Genomic DNA, 22,244 nt, shown 5'->3' with positions numbered 1-22,244 from the left:
TTGTCTTACTGTAGTTCTTGCTAAATGAATTATTTTTTTTCCAAAACAAAAAAACAACTTTTTCGCTGAATCCTATCAAACCAGATCCAAAAAAAGTTGAATGGTCTTGTGACTTTCGCTTAACTCTCCCTGGTTTCCCTGCTGTTTTTGATCAGCATCACCAGACCGTACTCCTTTTGGTATGACGTTTTCATGAAATAATTTTCTTGGGAAGGAATAAATAAATAGATGTTTCTGTGTTTGGAAATGCGGTCCAATTCGATCCAGGCGTAAGACCAGGTGTAAGACGATTTCCCGGGAAAACTTGATGTGCTAACATATCCCAGAATTTATAGTATAATACCCCGAAAAATCTTCTCAAACCTCTGAATTTAGTTCCCAATATTTTGAGAAACTCTATTAAAAGGGCATGCCTTTAGGAGGCGATATTAAGTAGCATTTGGTTTATAGGCTCCTCTTAAACGCCCAAAATTCCATAATTAGCTCATTTTCTAAACAGTTACCTTCACTTTCTTTTGTGACCCCTCACAAACTCCACGACCCAGTGTTCCGAATCAAATCTTTGTTTTCTTGCATCGGTACGTCTGTACCCGCCGTAGATTCTCATCCGATTTCCTTTTAATTTTTGGAATTCTATTTTTAAGAAATCAATAGGATCTCTGCGTTATATTCGGCACAGAAAAATATCAAAAAAGTGGTAATCGTGTTTCTAAAACCTAGTTAGACTAGTCCTTAATAACAGATCCTATACAAGTTGCCGTGAATGCTCTTACAGAAGCCCACGCTATACGTGCACTTCGAAGTCAAATATCTCGGTTTCTTCAAAAGTTATCAAAAATTCTTTAACTGATCAGTTGTTGATCATAATATCACCAATATTTTACCAGTTGACAAAAGTTTGATATCTCTCATAGGAATCGAGATAATTGAGCTTAAAATTGATTAAACTTTTGAAGCTGCTTTGTTAATGGATCATCTAAAGACGATCTCGTAGCTCAAATTAGATTTGATAATTTTTTTCCTCGGTTGGTTTGTTTAAATCCTATCCTAGATACCTATCTCTTTTAAAATTTGAAATTTCCAACCTCCAAAACCCTGAACACCCATCCACCGTATCCTACGTACCGCCCCCCCCCCCCCCTTCTCCCGCCTTTCTTTGAACGTTGATCAATTAAACCAAGTGGCGTTTATCATTTTGTATACTGTATATACTCTTATAAGCGTCCGTCCGTCTTCTTCCTACAAATAGAAAGATCGAATAAACATAGTGCAGATAGACAAAGAAGGATTCGGGGACGCGATGACGTAGAAGCGCAACAATAATGTGAACAAGACGAAAGATGAAACAAGAGACATGTATTTCTGCCGCGAAAAATGATAAACGTATTTGCTGGACACCTGAATCCTTGGCCTCGACTTCTTGATCTCCGCCAGCTTGATCTTTTTCTCCTTCTTTCATAATTTTTTTCCACACATTCATCCAACCATATATATTTTCAGATCCCATCCTATGATGCTTACTACCCACTTCCTAGTGCCGCGACCGTCATCTTCGTCATCCACAGCATCCACAGCATCCACGTCATCATCGATGTCCAGCTCGCCATCCACGTCATCTGAAGCGTGTGCCGTTTGTGGAGACGCGGTGAATGGCAAAAGATATGGTGCGCCTGCTTGTCTAGGATGCATCGTATTTTTTCGACGAGCTGTTATCAACAAAAGTCAGTACAAGTGCTGGAAGAAAGGGAATTGTGTTATCACTTTTGGTAGGTGTATTTTGAACGATTAAGCTTCTGGCATAATTTATCTTCTTGTTTCAGCGTCCCGATGCGTATGCAGATGCTGCCGATTGCGCAAATGCTTTCACGTTGGGATGAAACCGGAAGGTGAGGCTGAGGGAAAAAAATGGGAATCTGCACGAATTCAGGGTGAATTCAGGGTGAATTCAGGGTGAATTCAGGATGAATTCAGGGTGAATTCAGGGTGAATTCAGGGTGAATTCAGGATGAATTCAGGCATTCCGGGTGATCGGGTAAAAACGTGAGATTGTGGTTGATTTTGGAAAATGCCATATTACTGCATCGACGATAGTCACATTGATGTTCAGAATACATAAAAAATCTAGCCCCAAAACTTCTTGAGACTCGCAAAGAATATAAGTTTTGAAAGTCTGCGCCGCTGCCAGCTGAGCTATGAAATACCGTATGCACTCTAATACAAAGCCGATAAAATACTTGTGATATTATAATAAACATCTTTTCAGTAGACCACTTTTTGATATTTTCCACAAGCACCGAGATAAATTGGCTCAACGTTGAAGAATATTTGTAGCTTTCGTGACTTCCTAATGATTAAACTAAACACACCCGCATCTCGCTTATATCAATCTCCATACAGTCACACATACACACCGATTACACATACACGTACACTGAACCTAAAAATCGTATTTGCATGCATGAAAATCCATACAAAACCTTTCTATCTGCAATCTTTTCAATCTTTTTTACGCAGTTTTCTTTCCCTTTTGCCTTATTTGTTGTACCCATTTCCTAACCAATCGCGTAGAAATTACTGTAAAGGGGTGGGGATTTGACCCATGATTATGAAGGAACGGAGAAAAAAATTTCAGAAAAAATGGGGCTAAAAGAAAAGAGAAGGATACAGTATCGGAAAAAGTCATATTTCGAATTCGGAGTTAAAGATACCGTATATTCAAGAATGGAAGCCCATCCTATACATGAATTTTGACCTCAATTATCTCGGTTCCTATGTGAGATATCAAAAATCTGTCAACTGATAAAAGATTGATGATATCATGATAAATAATTTATTTGTTTACTGCTTTTTGATATCTTTTACAGGAACCGAGAAAATTGAGCTCAAAGTGTACGTGGATTTCTATTAGAGCAAATACGATGGTCAACTTTGGTGTCATCAAAAAGCCATATAGAATTTTCAGACTTGGCTGACATTTTCAAAGTATACTAAACAAAGTTAAAGCTTCATTTTTGTAATTGACAACTTTTTGGGAAAATCGCTTATCTCGTTTTGTTGGATTTTCACAAGAAATTGACAATTACAAAAATGAAGCTCTAATTTTATTTTGTATAATCTGAAACTTTCAGACAAATTGAAAAATTCTGAACTGAAAAAGTCAAATATGATATACGGGAAAAATTTTGATCTACTTGATTCTCGAAAAAAAACCTTTTTGATCTACAATGGAAAATTTTGAATATCCCTTTTCTTCTCAAAAGAAAACTGTTATTTTGATTCCACACAACATCTGGCGATCATTGAAAAGATCATCGAAACAAAATATGAAGGGACCATCGAAACATTGTATTGTTTCCCCTTCGATCACTCAATCCACCACCTGTTCCTTTGTATTGTCACCTCATTTGCTAATCCCGTCATTTTTGGGATGTCCTTCCCTTTTTTTTGGTCCCTCTCATTAATTCCATTCTTTCCAGCCATCCAAAGACGAGACCTTCTTGGTCCCAGGAAGCCCAAAACCATTCTCACCGACGATATGAGCCAGTCGATTGAAGTCGCGCTGAACTTCTCGCCTAGTCCACCACAGTCGAGTTGTGAAAGTGATAATGGAGGTAAATTTTATTTTTCCATGTTTTTAAAAATTGAAATTTTGCTATCAAAAGTCGAAGCTAGCTACATAAGTCTTCAAAAATAGACCCTGTGGAACATACCTTATTTTCTCTAAGTGACAGCCACTCGATACGTGCAATTTGAGCCCAATTATCTCGGTTCTCTCGAAAGATATCAAAATATTAATATCTTTAATATTTTATCAGTAGACACATTTTTTATATCTCTTATAGGAACCAAAATAATTGTGCTTAAAGTCCACGTATAGAGTAGTCTGCTAGTAGGGCATATACGGTGCCCCTGTTAAACTGAAATACTGTAAAACCTGTATTAGAAGGGCCCTTTAATAGAAGTGCCCTCCGAGAGGGGCTTGGAAGAATAGAAGGACCCCCTCTAATAGAAGGGCTCTCCGGTGGTACCTTCCGGTTTTATGGTATCCTGTATTTGGCTTCTATAAAAAATTCCCATTTTTCAAACTAAAAGTTTTGCAGACCTCTCCGTATTCGACATCGACGCTCTTGTTCATCTCCAACGCGACCAGCGCTCCCAGCACGAGGCCTACAGTATCCATCAGATCGACACCATCGGATGTGTTCAAATGAAGTCGACTGGCAAATACCACCGACGAGCTCGCGCTCACGACATCAATTTTGTGCTTAAGTTGGGACTGGAGAACGCCAACGAGTGGGGCAATCAGTTTGAGCCGTACCGGAATCTCAGTCAGAGAGACAAGAACATGGTATTGTCAGAGTTCGGCTTCGGATTTCTGCTCATCGATCAGGGATACAAAACAGCGCAACGAGCGGATGATGGATTCTGGATTCTGCAGAATGACACTTTCATGCACCCGAACTACTTCTTCGCGTTGTCTGAGGAAGATGCAAAGAAGGAGAATGCACAGAAGAAAGCAGAGTGAGTCCATAAGATCTGATAGGCCTGAAAAACAGTATTTTTTTAAAGATTCCACTACTCATTCGTCAATGAGCTCGTCAAATGTGTCAGCGATCCGTTCAAGAAGCTCCGTATCGATGAGTTCGAGTGTGCCATTCTCAAGACTGTCCTTCTTTTGACTCGTGAGTTTGATCAGCTACAGTACTAACCAAAAGTGTAGAAGTTTTAACTAGTTTTAGGCAAAATTAGCCAGCTTTGGATGTCGAAAAATTGTCAGGTCTACTAAACAAACATTGAGCTTCAATTTTGTAGTTGGCAACTTTTTTGTAAAATTTCATCCTAATGCGATATGACACTTTTAAGTGTACCTTCTTCTAAAGCGCGCCTGTGGCTTCTGGAGTTCCTCTTCCACGTGGCATACCTCATCAGGATGAAATTTTAGGGTAAAGTTGTTAACTACAAACTTGAAGCTCTTGATTAGTTCAGTGTATTCTGAAATTTTCAGTCCTATCCAATAATGTTCATTATGTTTTTAGACACCCAAATTTGCTTTTTTTCAACTGAAAATACCGTAAGATCTGAAATAAAAGATCCTCTAACTTTGAGCCAATTTATCTCGGTTTTTGTAAAAGATTTGAAAAAATTGTCAACTGATAAAATGTTTATCATAATATCACAAACATTTTATCAGTTGACACATTTTTGATATCTCTCATAGAAACTGAGATAATAGAGCTCAAAGGAGGTATGGGGTGGGCTTTTTTGAGAGAAAAAGCGGTATGTTTTTAGACATTCAAAGTTGCCTTTTTTCAACCAAAATCAAACAAAATTAATGAGTTTTTGACAATCCCGCAAATCTAAAATTTAGATTCAAACATTCCAGTTTTCCAACTTTCCTAATCCTCTTTTTTTCAGCCTCCTTCCCGGGTCAAGTTGTCTACAAGGACGTTGAGTATCTTCACAACAAGTGCATGTCGGAGCTGATGGAGCATTCCGCCCAAAAGTCTCCAGACAACGGAGCCGAACGCTTCGGAGAGATCATCCTCTTGGTCAGCTCGATTCGCTGCGCCGTCAAAGCAATCTACAATCATACACGCGTCTCGGACATCTTCCATCTGATGACGTTCGATCCATGCGTCAGAAATATCTTCCTCAATTGAGCTCTTTCAATTTTACGGGCCTTTTTTACCTTTCAAGCATTCCCCTCTGTCACACTTCAAAAATCTCAAATCATCCCTATCTCCCTCCCTATCTTTCATATCTATCTCATGTGTATCTGTTCGTAAATGCAGGTAGTTTAAGCTTCCTTGCCAATTTATGGTTTCTGAATAAAGTATTGTGTCTGTATTATTAATTTCCTAGAGGACCAATGGTCAAGATAGAAATCAGAGAAAGATGTTGTTTGTTATTTTTCTCAAGACACAGGAATCTCATCTTTCAAAGATATCGTCCAATAAGACATCGGTGATCACTAACGTAAAAAGGATGTGAGACAGATTTTTACTGAAACAGGGGATTTTCATTTTAAGCCTTTAAAAACTAAATTCTAGCACAGATCGCACAAACTGATTTGATCTTTTGTAGGTGACTACGAAAAGAGATGATCGGTTTTCATATGGCACGTAATTTTGGGATATGCTGCGCTGGAGGGGGATGATGGATTTTGTCGAAATATGATAAATGTAATTTTGCAGGGGAAAGATTCTTGAATTTGAAGTTTTTCACTTTTTTTTTCCAAATAAAATATGAAGGGACGCCATAAACGATTTTAAGAAAACGTTGTCTACCGTAGTTCAATGGAGGAGAGACAGGAGATTTTTTTTCGGAATTTTAGATTTTTTCGGAATTTTTCAGAGTTACAGTATTCAATTACGGTATGTATTTTAGCTCAGCTGGTAACAACCCAGCACCTCAAACGGTGAGCCCACAATTTCAACTTCTTGAGGGGCTTACAGTTATATTATTCATTTTTGTTCCTTCATTCCTGCACTTAAGGATACGGTATCTTAAGGGCACGATATCTCAAGAATACGATACATTTTGAGGACGGTACCTCAAATGTTTGGTATCTCAAGGATACGGTACCTCGAGGGTTCGGTATCTTAATGGTACGGTACATCAAGAGTACGATACCTCGAGGATACGATACCTCGAGGATACGATACCTCTAGAGTACGATACCTCAAGAGTACGATACCTCTAGGGTACGGTACCACTAAGGTACGATACCTGTAGAGTACGGTAACTCAAGAGCACGATACCTTTCGAGTACGATATCTCTAGAGCACGATACCTGTAGAGTACAGATTCCCTAGAAAAATATGATTTTCCTTCAAAATAAAAATAATTGAAAATGTTCTTTTCCTATTTTGCATTTTCTGATTGCAATCAGAAACTATTCAAATGTCCTTATATCTTTTGAAAGATCAGGAATGTTGGGGGACATTTGGAAAAGACTAGATCGTATTCTTTTCATATTTCACTATTATCTGATTTCAACAGATGTATGTGAAATGATACTGGTGTATTAAAAGCAAAACTGTGTGAAATTAAGGCCAGCCGCGGTCGGCCACTTTCAGCTCTAAAGCCGAGAAAGCCGTGGCCGACCACGGCTGGCTTCATAAGAACTCTTCCGTGGCTTGACTCAGAAACACAATTTTTATTGAAGAACAAACATTTAAAAATTCTAAAAATCGAAAATATGAATATTGAAGTTTTCAGGTAAATTGGAACTTACAATTAGTTAAAGTCCGAAAAATTTAATAAAACAACCAAACAAGATACTTCGATATGGTTCATAAGTCAATATCAGCACCAGCGATCCGAAAAACGAGTGAAGCTAAAATGTGAAAACCATAGCGGAACTCATCACTATAAAAATCAATAAAGGCTGTCAATTTGTTTTTTTAAATGTTACCTTGAGTGTTTGGTGTTTCAAAAAATAGAAACCAAACTACAACAATTGGTGGAATGAAACATAATGTAACAACTGAAAATTGAGCAAAAATTGAGTGGAAAATTCGTCGATGCTGATTAATGTTTCTGTTCGAGATATTATTTTGTTTGTGATTTTTTGAAGTAAGAAATATTTGAAGGGATATAAATGAAATAAGGGTTATCATGGTTGTGACAAAGACGATGACTACAGATAACGACCAAATGATAATCTAATTAACTTCACGATCATAAATTTCTAAACTTGGACACTTGGACAGCTCTTCCTCGAGATTCGGAATATTTTTTCTTATATAAGCCTTCTGATCTTCTTTGGAAACTCTGGCAGAATAAAATAACAGTGTAAAAATTAACATTTCAATGTGAACGAACACAATTATCCCCCAGTCAGTCAACTTCTCTAGTTCAAACTTCTTATCGATAGTGACAATTGATTGATGTTTTCTAAGAAATGAACAGAATATTACACACGCTTGAATTCCCATGAGCAGTATTTGAATAGTCATCTGAATATGAGAAGAAACTCCAAAGCTATTGAACAGTAATCCTGTTGTATAACCTCCGATAACGGGAAAAATTGGAATCGGTTTCATTAAAAATGTTAGATAAAAGTTTATAATAGCAGTAGAGATTTGAAAATACAACATGTAAAATCGAAAGCATTTCAATTTCGCGCTTTTGAATATAATTAAATAAATTACAAGAGAGTTTGTGAAGAAATCCACAAATCCCGCGATATTGAAGAATATGTTAGCGACTTTGGGAAGGCTGGAATTCAGTTCTAACTGCATATCTTTTCGAACAATGATGTTCAAGCCAAGGCCGGCCGCGGCCTTTAAAATCAGGCCGCTGTCGTGGACGGGGCAAAAAAATAGAAGCACTTTGCAGGAGCAGGTGAATTCAGATTGGTCCAGGAATTTTTCTTGCAGTCCAAGCTGCACATTGGTTTAACTTGATTTTTCATTTTCGATATGTCACTGCTATTATTTTTCCGTGAGTCTCGGAAAAATGACGTCATTCTTCTAAAAAGGGCACCTAGTGAGCTGCAATCGGTTCTTGCGTTATTGACAACTGGCGGATCCGGGCTGAACACGAGACGACACATAAATCTGTCTATCAGACTCCTTCTCTTTTATCATGATCTTATCAGTTCAAAACAACTCGGTCAACCTTTGTTTTCACAAAAACAGATGGAAACGTTTAAATTTTTTAAAAGGGGAATAGGACTATTAGGAGTGACAAAGCTCATAAAACGAAACAACAAAGCTAAAAAAAATGTTTTTTGTTATTTCCAACAGAATGGTAGTGTCAAACATCACTGTATCATAATAATATATTCAAATCCAAAACTGAAAAACAAATTTTTTCTGTATAAAATGGAACATCATAACAAACGAGTCCGGCCAAACATGAAGATACAGTCTCTACTCGCTGTCGTTTTCCTTGTGGATCAGGGCCAAATAGTTCATGCGGTGTGCCAATTTAAACCATTTCAGGGATTGAATTATGCTGTGAGATTAACTAAAATTTCTATATTTCCATTCAGAAATGTTTCAGTTACTTTCTAGTAACTCCGATTGGGATGCTTCCAAATCTGCTTGTATCGCTTGTGGCGCTCAAATGATGGGCATGCCGAGTGGAGCCAATAAGACATTTGTAGAACGTGAGTGGTTTAAATTCCGATTTCAGAAACTATTTGAAATCCAGAGATCTTTGGAGTCAACACTGTTGCTTGGGACACAGCTTGGGTGAATATCCGCAATGACGACTGGTGCTCCTTCTACACTTTCAAATCTGGAGGAAAGCAGTTTTCTGGAACCGCCTGCAACGGAAGTGCCAAATATGTTCTTTGTGTAAAATAAATGTTTTGACAATGAAAATTTATTCCAAAAAGTTTATTCAAAAAAGATAGTTAACCTAATACTGAAACTTGTACCGTCGAGCTCTTCTGTTTCAATTCAATACGTCCAAACACAATTCGTCGGTATGGTGGATACGTCAAAATAAGTACCCAAGATCCCAAAAACGAGTGGAATGAGAATATAACCACCATGATAGTGCTCCAAACTGCAAAAAGGTACTGCATAACTAGTTTCAATTGAAGTCTCACCTTGACCATTTGAAGCATTGGAAATCAGAAGAAAAAGATTGGAAACAGCGGGTACAAAACAAAATAGAGTCACGATGTACTGTGAGATCAACGAACAAAAACTCGCTCGCTGTTGGTTGATTAAATTACTGGAATTAGTAATTGAGTGCTGTTGTAGGGAATGTCATGGATAAATCTAGTAACACGGAAATTGCAAGAAATGCAAGAAATGGGCTGGTTTTTGCGTCGTAGACTTCCAAACTGGGGTACGTTGATAGGACTTGTTCGAGTGGAGGGACGTTCTGAAAATAGAGTTTTGAAAAAAGCGGGACAGGTGGAATATGAGCATTTATTTTTGTTCTTCCATAAAACGGAACCTGTCGGCGAAATATTAAGGCATCTGCAAAACTACCGTCTGAGCTACGCACACTACCAAGCAGGGCACCATTCCAATAAAACCCTGTGGGACAAGAAAAAAACTTGTGGGACAGTTTGTGGATAACCCTATTTGCTCTAATAGAAGCCCGCAAAAACGCGTGAACTTTGAGCTTAATTATCTCGGTTCTTTTGAGTGATATCAAAAATCTGTCAACTGATAAAAAAATATCGATATAAGAAGTAGCGATTTTCAAAATTTTTAATTCTCGAAGGAATAAACAAAAATGGTCCAAATTTCTGTAATTCGTCACAGAAAATACTAAACTACTGTTAAATGTCGATGTGTTTTTGTCCAGAAATACTTTATTTCAACGCAATCATGAAAAATATGGTTTTAATTACATTATTTCTGTTGATTTTCAATTTTGCGAAAAGTTACGTGATGCACAGAAATTGAAGGCTTCGAATTCTGAGAATTTGGAAATTTTACGTGATTCACAGAGATTGAACGTTGCAATTTCTGGGGTTTTTCACAGAACTCGAACGGTTCGAGTTCTGGGATTTTGGAAATTCACGTTATTCACAGAAATCGAAGCTTTCAATTTCTGGGATTCTGGAAAAGCATGGGGGGGGGGGGGTAGGGATTCAAGAAGGGTCGTGATAAAGCAAAATGAATATTAGGAAACTATCGTTGGACTTGTTGTTTTCCAAAAAACGGATCCTTCGAGCTTAAAGATAATTGTTTTCCATGGGAGCTCTATGTTGGCTGAAAAACTAGTTGAAAATTCTGAATCGTATTGGAAGGGTTGAAGTAAAAAAACATTTTTATTCGAAACTTACTATTTTCACATACAGTACTTTAGGAGAAATTGGTTGAGATGGTGGAAAAATGTTGTTCAAAAGCAGAAATTGAAAGCTTCGAGTTCTGTGAATCACGTGAATTTCCAAAATCCCAGAACTCGAACCGTTCGAGTTCTGTGAAAAATCCCTGAAATTGCAACGTTCAATCTCTGTGAATCACGAAAAATTTCCAAATTCCCAGAATTCGAAGCCTTCAATTTTTTTTTTCAATTTCTGTGCATCAAGTGTTCTTTTTTATCACCGAATATATATTTGTGTATCGAAAAAATTCTATTGCAAGTACAGGAAATACTACTCGAAAAGGCTTTATCGTTTTTTATGTAAATTTGAACATTTTTTTCGCTCCGCAAAGAAAATGCGAAATTACTGAAACTTCACAGAAATTTTGGAAATCGAAGTGATTAGGGATGAAAATTGAAAATTTTGAAAATCACTCCTTCTTATATTATGATAATTGATTTATCAGTTGACCGATGTTGATATCTCTAATAGAAAACGATATAATTGAGAGCAAAATGAACGTATAGAATCGGCCTCTAAAAGAGCAAATATGATAGGCGAGCCGACCTTGCCGCTCCCTAGCTCAGTCGGTGGTTTTTAGATTTTCTTCTCAAAAAAATGTTATTTTCCCGGCACGTGAATTCCCTAGCGACTAAACGGAAACACCCTTAGGGCGTCTCGGCTTTTCCTGAACGTTGATGTCTATGCTATGCACCATCACCATTAGCAACAAAGGGATGCTACGGCAAAAAGGGACCTCTCTCTTCTTTGGCAACAATACGTTTCATATTTCCGAATTCTATTGTTCTCCATCTCAACGAAGACCACCACCAGGTTGGAGACGAAGCGCGCGCTTTTTCCGCCTTGTTATTTTATTCTCTCTTTTTTGCCCTTCTCGAAACACCTCATCCTCAAGATTTTACGTTTTCGATGCAGCTCGAAATTTGGATTCTACTTGTTTTTGGTTCGATAGGTTAGTTTTTTTTTGAATTGTCTATAAGCTTGAGTTTGATAATAAGGGTGTTGTGGTCTTACTTGATTATGACAGTTTACCGCGACACCTGTAATAGAAGGACCTTCTAAAGTTAGCTTTAAACCTTACAAATTTTTAGTATCTTACAGAGGAGCCCAGGATAATTAGGCCTCAAGAGCAGCGGTAGCTGCGACCCGTGGCTTAATAATTTAGCGCAATTGAAATAATTTATTACGTTGAAGACCTTGTCTTGTCGAATTAAGTATTTTTTCATAGATTTATTTTTTACTCTCTGATTCAAACAGAAATTCGAATTTTCCAAAAATGTGTTCAGGAAAATACTCAAATAGATACCCGCCATTCTTTATTTTGAGCTCATTGCTCTCGGTTATTTTGAAAGATATCAAAAATATGTCAACTGATGAAATGTTGCTGATATTATGGTGAACAATTTATCAGTTAAAATGTTTTTGATATCTCTCAATGGAACCAAGATAATTGAGCTCAAAGTGTTTATATAAGTGATATGTAGGGTAGGACACTAAGCTTTCAGCCAATAGTATTTTTTCCAGATACCTATGCTCTCAACTGCTATCAATGTAACGGTTGGCATGGCGACTATCCATTACGGTAAGCTTCAAAAGTCGCTTTGAGAATTCAAAAGCTCCTCCATTTCAGATATTCGACGTCTGCTACTTGTGACAACCGAAACAATCAGTGTCAGACCACTCAGGTACCCAATCACGCTAGCAAAAAAATTAATTAAAGGTGGGGGGACAGGAGATTTTACGGGGGTTTTTTGGGGCCAGAGTATGCATTCTACCGTGACGGTGTACAACGCTAAATGTCACTCTGCGTACAGCTGTCGTCCTCGCCTTTATGTATGCAATCGGGCGACCGCTTTTTTTTTGCCCGTGTAGCTCAGTCGGTAGCGGCGCCGCACCCCCAATCATCGCCTTCACAAGTTCAACTCCTCGAGGGGCATATTTAAACGAAATTTCGAGAACATTATTTTTTTTCATGTCCCCCCACCTTTAATTAATTAATTTCAGTATTGCGTCAAAATAATCGATCCAATGGCACCTGGTGTCAATTACGTGACCTACAAGTCCGACTGCTTCTACCAAACCCAGATTCAAGTCAACCCGACTAACTTGAGTTACATTCAAGGCAAAACCTGCTTCCCATATCAGGATGGATCGGCGCCAGTTAAACGGTAACGTCTTCCAGATTTTGGTGAGATTCTAGACTGAGACTTTTTAGATGGTACTACTGTTTTTGCAACGATCGGGATTACTGTAACTCAGCGATTGCTTTTGGATGGGTTCCCTCTATTGTTTTACCATTGGTCTATACGTTTTTGAGCCGATAAATGATATATTTTCTCAATATGTTTTACCTGTCTTATATATTCTAACTGCTGTTCTTTCGTGAGATTACCATTGTAATAAAGGATCGCTATAACCAAAGCGAATAAATGAACCAAGAGAATAGATACCCAGTATGCAGATTTACTGAGCACCCAGTTATTATTGATTGCGACGATACTTTGATGTTTTTTGAGAACTGCACAATAGATTGCGCACTTTTGAAGAAACATGAAAAATACTTGGACAGTCGCTTGCACATGACACGAGATCCGAAACCAGCTATACAATATACCAAGAGAATGTCCTCCAATAACTGGATAAATTTGAACAGGTTTAGCCAGAAATGCCAACCAAAAATCAGTGGTGGCATTCGTTAGTTGTATATAAAGAAGATAGTATATGAATTCCTCCTTAACGGAACTTTTAAACAGGATCAGATAAACCACAGGACAATTTGTGACTAAATCTAAGCAACCGGCAAAGGGTGTTTGCAATAACCGGAAGATAGGGGTTCAGTTCTATTTGGATCATTTGGAATGGCAGTTTTTTGGAAAATGGAATCAATTTTTACTTAATATCGTATTTACACCTGTTGCTTTTTAGAAAATTGTTTTCTTTAATGATGAATTTTGATTAGTTAACGAACATGATTTGTTCCTGATTGTTTTTCTCTCTGCAGCCCATTGGCAGCTGATAAAATTAACTAGAAAAAACCGAACATCATAAAAGAAAGGATGTTGTTAGTTCTAAAAATGTATTAGTCATGCAGCGAACACCGTGAAACCTTCTACAATTAGAGGGACCCTATTTTTGAAGAACCTCTCGGAGGGCCCTTTTCCGGGTTTGCCGGGTTTTGAGAGAATACTATATTTGCTCTGATAGACCTGGGAAAAGAACTGAATATTTTTTAAACTTCGTTTATTGGATAGGAAAACAACTGAAATAGTTCTAGCAATAGTGAAAATGAGATGAGAATCACGATATCATCAATCCTCAAAAAACGACGACTACAATTTTTTACAAATATCGGTCCAAACATGTCTGATATGTTCGATTCCATGAGGTGATAAATGCTCAGGAGTCGTGAAATATGAGAATCCCTTCTCATCAAAATATCGGAAAGTTTTAGTAGCGTTCTTGTAGAATTCCGGCACATAATCCACTAATTCACACTTTCCTTTACAATCTTTCACCAGTTGAGCATGCCGCTTTCGAGCCATTTCATGACCATGTGGACGGACCATAATTTTCTGATATCAATAATTATTAGTGTTGGTTTGTCCGGCAACTCACATCGATGGCAACTGGATCAGTTCCATTTTTTATAAGCTGTGCAATTTGGTTCACTGTTCTTCTATTGATTCTTGGAATCGCATCCAAAATGTACAATTTATATTTAATATTTTCGATGAATTTCAGCATCTGCCCCTTCATAGTTTGGTAGATGGAGTCTTGTTCAAAACTTGTCACGTTTCGCGGCCATGACGCACCGATTGACATGAACCTGGAGCATCAAAAAGGGATTAGAAATTTCGATTCCCAATAAACCTTGTGAACATGAAAGCGTAGTCTGGTTTTTCATTACGAATGTGCACTTCGAAATCCGTGAAATTTTGTCGGCACATTTCAATCTGACCGGTAGGGAAGAGGGGTTCACATCCTGAATAAAATGTTGAAGATAGTGACCAATTTATCAGATGAAGAATCGTCCAACTAACCAGTAGACGATCCTTGCATAATACTCTTTGCTTTATATCCACACTCCTGATAGAACATTTTAGCATGATTCGCATTCCAGCTGTTTCCAATCGTGGCCATCTTGAATTCACCCGATAATCCCTAAAACGTTCTTTTTTATTAATCAAATTCTTTCTGACCTACAGTATGCCTACACCAGCCTAACGCAGTTTCCGGATTCTCGTATACACAAGTAGGATCAAATAGATTTCGATTATCATTCACGCTCCATCGGTAATTTAGGCGCTCGGCATCGACTGAAAATTTTTGAGATAGTGCTGGAAAAATTTCTGGAAGGAATAGATAACTTACCAGCGGTCATATCGTCAGTAACGCCGTCTAGACTTGACTTGTTCTTTCCGATTGAATCGATGAAATCCGTAACTTCATCTTTTTTTATAACAACAATGCTTAGGAAAAATAACACCACCACGAGTACTCCTATATTGGTAGATGACAGTTTTAGATACCACTTTTCAAAAGTCTCAAATGTAATCACGGCAAGAATCAATGATGAGATCAGGGCGAGGAGAAGAACTGAAAGATTACCTTAAATTGGAAAACAAATAAGTTAATACTCACGAGCTTGGTTTCTTTCACAAGTTAATTTCCAATATGCATAAATGGGCCAATGAATCAGGTACAAGGAATATGAGATATCTCCGATATAGGTCAATAACTTGTTAGATAGTATCCAATTATCTTCCGATAACAACATTAATAGTCCAGTGCCAATTGTTACTAGTGGTCTAAAATACATTTGAATTCGTGTAATTTATATATTACAGCAACATACCTAACCACTAAAGAAGGTAGCGTCATAGGGAACATAGCGATGCATATCAAAGAGATTAGAGAAACAAATGCCACTGACTGAGAGTATTTTAGAAAGTTCGCGAAGTTCTCCTCGGGACAACAGTCAGCTTCTTCATTCTCCTCGTCTTCTAGAAGCTGCTTGGATTCCAAAATTTCTGGATTATTGAGAAGTCGATATTGAGACTCGGATATGGATAGACCAAGGAGATATACAACCATACCTGAAAATCGGCTGGGGATAATTATAGCTATAGTTGAAAGCAAATGTTACCGATTAAAAACTGCCAGATTCTGGCGAAAACGCTATTGAATGCTACCGAAGGGGGGATTGTGGAAAAATGAACGAATGAGATGAATCCAACTATTCCATAGTATCCTAATTGAAATTTTTCGGGAAGCTTGGTAGCTAGTAGAAAAATGAAAGGAACCAAAAAATAGAACTGAATCTCCACGGATAGAGACCAAGTATGGGTGAAGATGTCGACTGCGATAAATAACTAAAAGTTTTGGTTGTTGAGATTATTTCGAAAGTTTTACCATTTGAAAATAATCCTCCGCGACTGTTTTCTGCCGATTGGACACAAAAAGAAGAGCGTGGATAGCAGATTCCTGATTAGTTTCGATAGCGGTATCCGGGAAAAATGAGTATAGGCAAATCATGCAAAGGAAGATAACAAGCAGATATAATGGGAGGATTCGTTTGAATCTTTTGGAGTAAAACAGACTGACTAATTGACACGGTAATTGATTCTCGGAACGTTTTAACAACATACACATTAGGAATCCGGATAAGACGAAAAATCTGAAAAAAACATGTCGGCATATACTGGTCAATAGATATTGAGATAAACTTACTGATCAACCCCGAGGTATCCATTTGGACAGTATTCTGGATAAAAATGGAATCCAAGGACCACTATAATTGCCAGAGCACGGATACCTTGAAGGTCCAGCCGTTTCGATGGTTTCTGTTTTATTTGGTTCATCTCCTGAAATATTTTAAAAGTACTTCAAAGAAAATAGGAAGAGCGAGAAGTCTATCTTAGAAGCTATCGAAAGATCGGAAAAGGCTGTAGAATGAAAACGTTCCCGTACGGAATAGATGAGATTCTGAATTTTTCAGATTAGAAATCCATGAACAATGGAACCGGTGTAAGAAAAAAGAGATAAAATCAACGTAGACACTCAATTTCGAAAAATTGCTTTTTGACGATTTTTAAGGTATTTAATCAGATTTTGATTTTTAGAAACAAATGAATGAAATAAGTTCTTGTTCAAAAATCGAAATCAGATGTTCGCTATTTTTTTCAAAAATAATTTTAGAATTTTTTGGTCCTTATGTATCGTGGTTCTAAAAATACTTAGTACTTACATTAGAATTTTTGGGTTTTCATGTTTTTTTGTCCTCAACATTTATAAACCATCCAACTTTAGAGTTCAATAATTTTTCAGTCTACGACGCTTTTCAATGTTTTGGTTTTTCGTAAGGAAACAGAAGGTAATTTCAGGCTAAAAATCCTGAAATATTTCTTCGGCACTTTGAGAAGGCCAAATTTTAAGGGTCCAGTTTTTTTCTGATAAGCGTATCTCAAAAATGCCGAATCTGTCACAACCTTGTAACATTAACACTGTAAAACTGTGTATATAATCTATTGTTAAGCTCCCAATCAATTGTGAATATTGGTTTTGTAAATTATTAAACATAATGATTTATTGAATACTACAAAGACTTTGTTCCGAAGTTGGGCTCGGACAACAAATTATACTTTTGAAGCAAAACGACATTTTTTTTTCTCAAAAACTATTTTTTAAAATTGATATCAAAGAAACACAAGTTCAAATGATAACAGACACTTTAGATGTTTTTGGTTTTCTGATAACGATTCCGATTAATGCTTTCCGATAAGGAGGGTATGTAAAAATCAAAACCATCGAGCCAAGGAACGAATGAAAAGAAAATGTGCATATCATTGTGGAGCTCAGCACTGTAAAAGGTTCAAATAGCAATATTAGAATTTCCTTAATTGAAATTTGTCAGTCGACAAAGTTTTATTCACAACCAGCCTGTTTGCCGCGCCTCCGGCGCTTCGAACAGCTGGCTGGTGCGCCTTCGGCGCAATTAAACCTATATATTTAGCTGTTCGTCGCTTTAGCTCGGTTCCTGTGAAAGATTTGAGAAAGGTACCCACTGAGAAGTTTCCTATCATAATAACACCAATATTTAGCAGTTGACATAGTTTCGATATCTTGCATAGGAACCAAAAAAATGAGCATGAACTTTCCGAAAAAAATTTGAAATTTACGTGACCAACAATTTTTCCAACGAGTAAATTTTGAAAATAAAATACGATTTATAAAAAATCACGTGGAAAATAGGGATTTCTAGGTCCTAATTTTACCTAATTTTTTCTAGGTCATGATCTAATTTTTTCTAGGTCATGATCTAAATTTTTCTAGGTCGTGACCTAATTTCTTTAGGTCACGACCAAATGTTTTTCTAGGTCATGACCTAATTTTTTCTAGGTCACGTCCTGATTTTTTTTCCCATTTTCCCAGGTCATTACCTAATTTTTCTAGGTCACGACCTAATTTTTCTAGGTCATGACCTAATTTTTTCTAGGCCTCGACTTAATTTTTCTAGGTCATGACCTAATTTTTTCTGGGTCATGACCTAATTTTTTCTAGGCCGCGACCTAATTTTTTCTGGGTCATGACCTAGTTTTCTAGTTTTTTCTAGGTCATGACGTAGTTTTTTCTTGGTCATGACCTAATTTTTCTAGATCATAACCTAATTTTTTTCTAGGTCATGACCTAATTTTTCCTAGGGCAATTTTTTTTTCAAAAAAAACTCTACCAACCAACCTAGAGTGTTTGGAACTTCAAAAATGATAAAAATAATGAGTGTAGTTGGGGGTAAAAAACACAAAGATATCACTAAAAATTGAGCAAAAATCGATCGAAAAATGTCGCGATGCTGTTTTATATTTCGATTGGATGAAACAGATTTATGACGTCTGAGGATAAAAATGATATCGAATGACAGTACGAAAACTGATGTGAATCCGAGGACAGGTCCGAAGAATAACATACAGCAGGCGTATAAGATTAGAGGGTTCGCATTTCAATCATAGATGTCGAGACTGGGATTGGACATTAGAATTTGTTCCAAGTTGGGAATATTCTGGAATCATTCTTCAGTTGTTAGCCTTAATTCGAAAAATCAAACCTTTCTGATATACTCAATTTGCTGTTCCTTGGAGATATCGCCCAAATAATACAACCAAATTGTCACTATTGTGAGAAAGAAACCAATTCCCACCAGTCGCCAGTAGAACAATTTCCTCAAAACTCTTCTTCTATCAATGCTTACAATCGCTTGATGTTTCGCCAGAAACGTTTGAAATATTGCCACCGCTTGCATTCCCATATTGAAAATCATAATTGTCATCTGAACATGAGAAGAGATTCCGAACCACGTGGCAAGTATCCCAGTTGTATAACCTCCCATAGCAGGGAAAATAGGCACTGGTTTCATCAAAAACGCCAAGTACACATCTACTACCGCGGTATTTAATTGAGAATATAAAAGATAATAGCGAAACCTTTTGAGAGCGGGACTTTTGAAAATGACTAGATACACAACTAGGGAGTTTGTGAAAACGTCTACAGTTCCAGAAATATCAAGAAGAACTGTTAAAACAGCGGGCAACTGAGGGTGAAGGTCGACTTTCATGGAGTGGTGAAATAATGAGAATAAAATCAAAGTTGTTAGAAAGGAAAAGTGTTGAATAAGACAGAATTATCAGGAAAAACAGGTGATTATACATTTTCATTACATTTCACAAGATACTCGAGCAGTTCCAACACATATTTTCCTTGAACAGTAGTTTGATGGTTAAACAAATTTTTAGACTACCTTCCAGGTAAATTTGATTTTTTTCTTTTATGTTCAGTAAATTTTAATATTATCTATTTATAAAAATTGAATTTTATAATAATTGGTTTTCTCGATTTTATTCCTAATTGAATGACTAATCTTGCTGTATGGAGGTTCCCGAAGGGAAGAATTGAAAAATTGATTATTCGGAAATCACATCAGAGGATCAACATGTTCTTTTCCATTCTAAAAAACGCATCGTGGAGTGTTTTAATAAAATGCTATACAATTTACATACGCCCTTTACTCGAATATGGAACGATAGTCACTTCTCCAATCCTAAAGGATCATATTATAAAATTGGAATCGGTGCAAAAGTCATTTGTTTTCAGAATTTTCAAAAAATTCAGGATGGCATACACTTCATACTTTGAAGCACTGGAAGAATGTCAGCTAAGTTCCTTGGAGTATCGCAGGCTCTATAATGATTTGGTTTACACAAATAAAATTATTGTTTCCAAAGAAATTATCATGGAGGTTCCAATTTTCGAAATATTTAATCATGCTGGATCATTGCGACATCACAAATACTATCTCAAATCACTTATCAAAAACTCAACAAAAATATCTTCTCAATTTCTCTCTAATAGAGTAATCAGATGCTGGAACTCTTTACCCGCCAAAGTGTTTCCGGTGAAGCCCTCGTCAGCGGCTTTCAAAAATCGACTATTATCCTGTGATCTAAAACATTTTCTTGTCTTGAATTCAACTAATTACTAACTCGGTTTTTCCTCCATCTCCCATTTAATACAAATGTATGTCCCTGTTATATCTCCTAGTTTCATAGACATTTCACGTGTTAGTGGTTTTCTCCCCTTCGTTGAAATAAATAAATAAATAAATAAATAAAAAATCGACAAGAGAACTGACAGGAGATCTAGACGTTGGTTTATGTAGAAAACTAGAAGATCACTTAACTTCGACCGAGCATAACCCAGCTTCTGTAAAAGAAAAAAGAGACAAAAGTAGCAAAAAGTGACCAACTAACAAAATGTTCATTATAAAATCAAAAATATTATTTTTTCAGTCAATCACTTTTTGATATCAAAGGCATCAAGATAAATCGGCTCGAAGATGAAAGTTAAAGGATGTCATGCTAGTGTTTACTGTATCTCAGCTCATGGAAGACTGAAACATTATTCTTATATCACTCTATTATGAACTTTTCTTCTTTTTTTTCTTGTACAGTGGCGAGAAGTGGTGAGGAGAATTTTTTCGAACATTCATAACTTTGTTCAAAATAGCTCAATTGACTTGAAATTTTGCATGAGAATAGCTGTAAAATCCAAAAACATAAAAAAATTTTTTTTTTTGAAAATTTCTCACTTTCAGAATTTTAAACTCAAAAACTTTTTTCAAATTTCAGAGATCACAAAACATTTTTGAATTAGTGTCGCGACGCTGGCGGACCAGCCAGAAGTCAAATCGCCGGAGGTCTGACAAACATCCTAATCCTGCTAAATGGTTCCCAGTTTAGCAGAAAACGAGTTTCCTCCAACCTCCTGTTTCCTCCCACAACAATTGAACATTTCTCAAACAATGGTATTTCTTTCAACTATCCTCTAAGTCCTTCCTTTTACCTATAATCCCTTTTCTGTAGGTTTTGATTATAAACATGTTCGGTAATGGATCAATAACCGGGTACAACGCTACCATATCGGACACAAATCTGCTCGAATATCCCAAATTCACATTAATCATGGGACACAAAAAGAACACCAATATCAGCAGATACATAAGTACGACTGGAATTATAGTTTGGATAACCAACGCGTTAAAAATTTGCTTCTGGAGATTAGCTGAGAACTTTGAGGTTTCTGACTGCAGACTCAGGTGTTTTCTGATGTTTAAGTAGCATTTCGAGCCAAGGTAAAGAACAAAAAAAATTGATGATGTCTAGAAAAACTATTTGATGTATTCAGAATCAAAAGAGTTAGCTTACCACCATCATCAGACAATTCGCCACAGCTATCCATGCAGATGAATTAAAGAGGGACTCCGACCAGAAATTTTTATTGCATTAAAATGTGTTAAAAGTTATCTATTTTCCGAATATTATTGCGAAAAAATCGATCGAAAAATGTCGCGATGCTGTTTTATATTTCGATTGGATGAAACAGATTTATGACGTCTGAGGATAAAAATGATATCGAATGACAGTACGAAAACTGATGTGAATCCGAGGACAGGTCCGAAGAATAACATACAGCAGGCGTATAAGATTAGAGGGTTCGCATTTCAATCATAGATGTCGAGACTGGGATTGGACATTAGAATTTGTTCCAAGTTGGGAATATTCTGGAATCATTCTTCAGTTGTTAGCCTTAATTCGAAAAATCAAACCTTTCTGATATACTCAATTTGCTGTTCCTTGGAGATATCGCCCAAATAATACAACCAAATTGTCACTATTGTGAGAAAGAAACCAATTCCCACCAGTCGCCAGTAGAACAATTTCCTCAAAACTCTTCTTCTATCAATGCTTACAATCGCTTGATGTTTCGCCAGAAACGTTTGAAATATTGCCACCGCTTGCATTCCCATATTGAAAATCATAATTGTCATCTGAACATGAGAAGAGATTCCGAACCACGTGGCAAGTATCCCAGTTGTATAACCTCCCATAGC

General features: G+C 36.9%; 7 protein-coding genes across 7 annotated transcripts in view; 3 read left to right on the top strand and 4 right to left on the bottom strand.

Moving 5' to 3' along the window:
- Positions 1-1,510: 1,510 nt before the first annotated feature.
- Cbr-nhr-181 lies at positions 1,511-5,660 on the top strand (the record flags this gene model as incomplete). Its single annotated transcript, XM_002635677.2, has 6 exons — positions 1,511-1,766; positions 1,821-1,886; positions 3,477-3,611; positions 4,101-4,521; positions 4,570-4,682; positions 5,416-5,660. 6 exons carry the CDS (start codon positions 1,511-1,513, stop codon positions 5,658-5,660), a joined length of 1,236 nt encoding a protein of 411 aa, XP_002635723.2.
- Positions 5,661-7,667: 2,007 nt separating this feature from the next.
- Positions 7,668-8,048, bottom strand: CBG26945 (the record flags this gene model as incomplete). The annotated part of the gene is made up of 1 exon (XM_045236847.1): positions 7,668-8,048. One exon carries the CDS (start codon positions 8,046-8,048, stop codon positions 7,668-7,670), a length of 381 nt encoding a protein of 126 aa, XP_045099031.1.
- An 816-nt stretch (positions 8,049-8,864) lies between these two features.
- Positions 8,865-9,317, top strand: CBG26944 (the record flags this gene model as incomplete). Its single annotated transcript, XM_045236846.1, has 3 exons — positions 8,865-8,966; positions 9,013-9,118; positions 9,163-9,317. The coding sequence occupies 3 exons, from the start codon at positions 8,865-8,867 to the stop codon at positions 9,315-9,317; spliced, it is 363 nt and encodes a 120-aa protein (XP_045099030.1).
- A 2,396-nt stretch (positions 9,318-11,713) lies between these two features.
- CBG10363 lies at positions 11,714-13,128 on the top strand (the record flags this gene model as incomplete). The annotated part of the gene is made up of 5 exons (XM_045236845.1): positions 11,714-11,756; positions 12,329-12,386; positions 12,435-12,489; positions 12,809-12,972; positions 13,020-13,128. 5 exons carry the CDS (start codon positions 11,714-11,716, stop codon positions 13,126-13,128), a joined length of 429 nt encoding a protein of 142 aa, XP_045094260.1.
- Positions 13,129-14,133: 1,005 nt separating this feature from the next.
- CBG10362 lies at positions 14,134-16,665 on the bottom strand (the record flags this gene model as incomplete). The annotated part of the gene is made up of 10 exons (XM_045236844.1): positions 14,134-14,376; positions 14,420-14,630; positions 14,675-14,998; positions 15,030-15,120; positions 15,176-15,400; positions 15,446-15,612; positions 15,660-15,900; positions 15,951-16,176; positions 16,217-16,481; positions 16,535-16,665. The coding sequence occupies 10 exons, from the start codon at positions 16,663-16,665 to the stop codon at positions 14,134-14,136; spliced, it is 2,124 nt and encodes a 707-aa protein (XP_045094259.1).
- Positions 16,666-18,800: 2,135 nt separating this feature from the next.
- Positions 18,801-19,412, bottom strand: CBG26943 (the record flags this gene model as incomplete). Its single annotated transcript, XM_045236843.1, has 2 exons — positions 18,801-18,860; positions 18,906-19,412. 2 exons carry the CDS (start codon positions 19,410-19,412, stop codon positions 18,801-18,803), a joined length of 567 nt encoding a protein of 188 aa, XP_045099029.1.
- A 1,755-nt stretch (positions 19,413-21,167) lies between these two features.
- The window catches only part of CBG10361, a gene marked incomplete at both ends in the record, with an annotated part of 3,185 nt that continues 2,108 nt past the window's right edge, over positions 21,168-22,244 (bottom strand). The window contains 2 exon segments of the mRNA XM_002635674.1: positions 21,168-21,512; positions 21,559-21,612. Coding sequence (XP_002635720.1) covers positions 21,168-21,512; positions 21,559-21,612 — 399 coding nt within the window.

The sequence above is a fragment of the Caenorhabditis briggsae genome, assembly GCF_000004555.2.
Source record: "Caenorhabditis briggsae complete genome, chrV, whole genome shotgun sequence".
In the NCBI taxonomy this organism is placed as follows: Eukaryota; Metazoa; Nematoda; class Chromadorea; order Rhabditida; family Rhabditidae; genus Caenorhabditis; species Caenorhabditis briggsae.
Note: the sequence above shows the minus strand (reverse complement) of the source record. Positions and strands in the feature narration are given on the sequence as shown.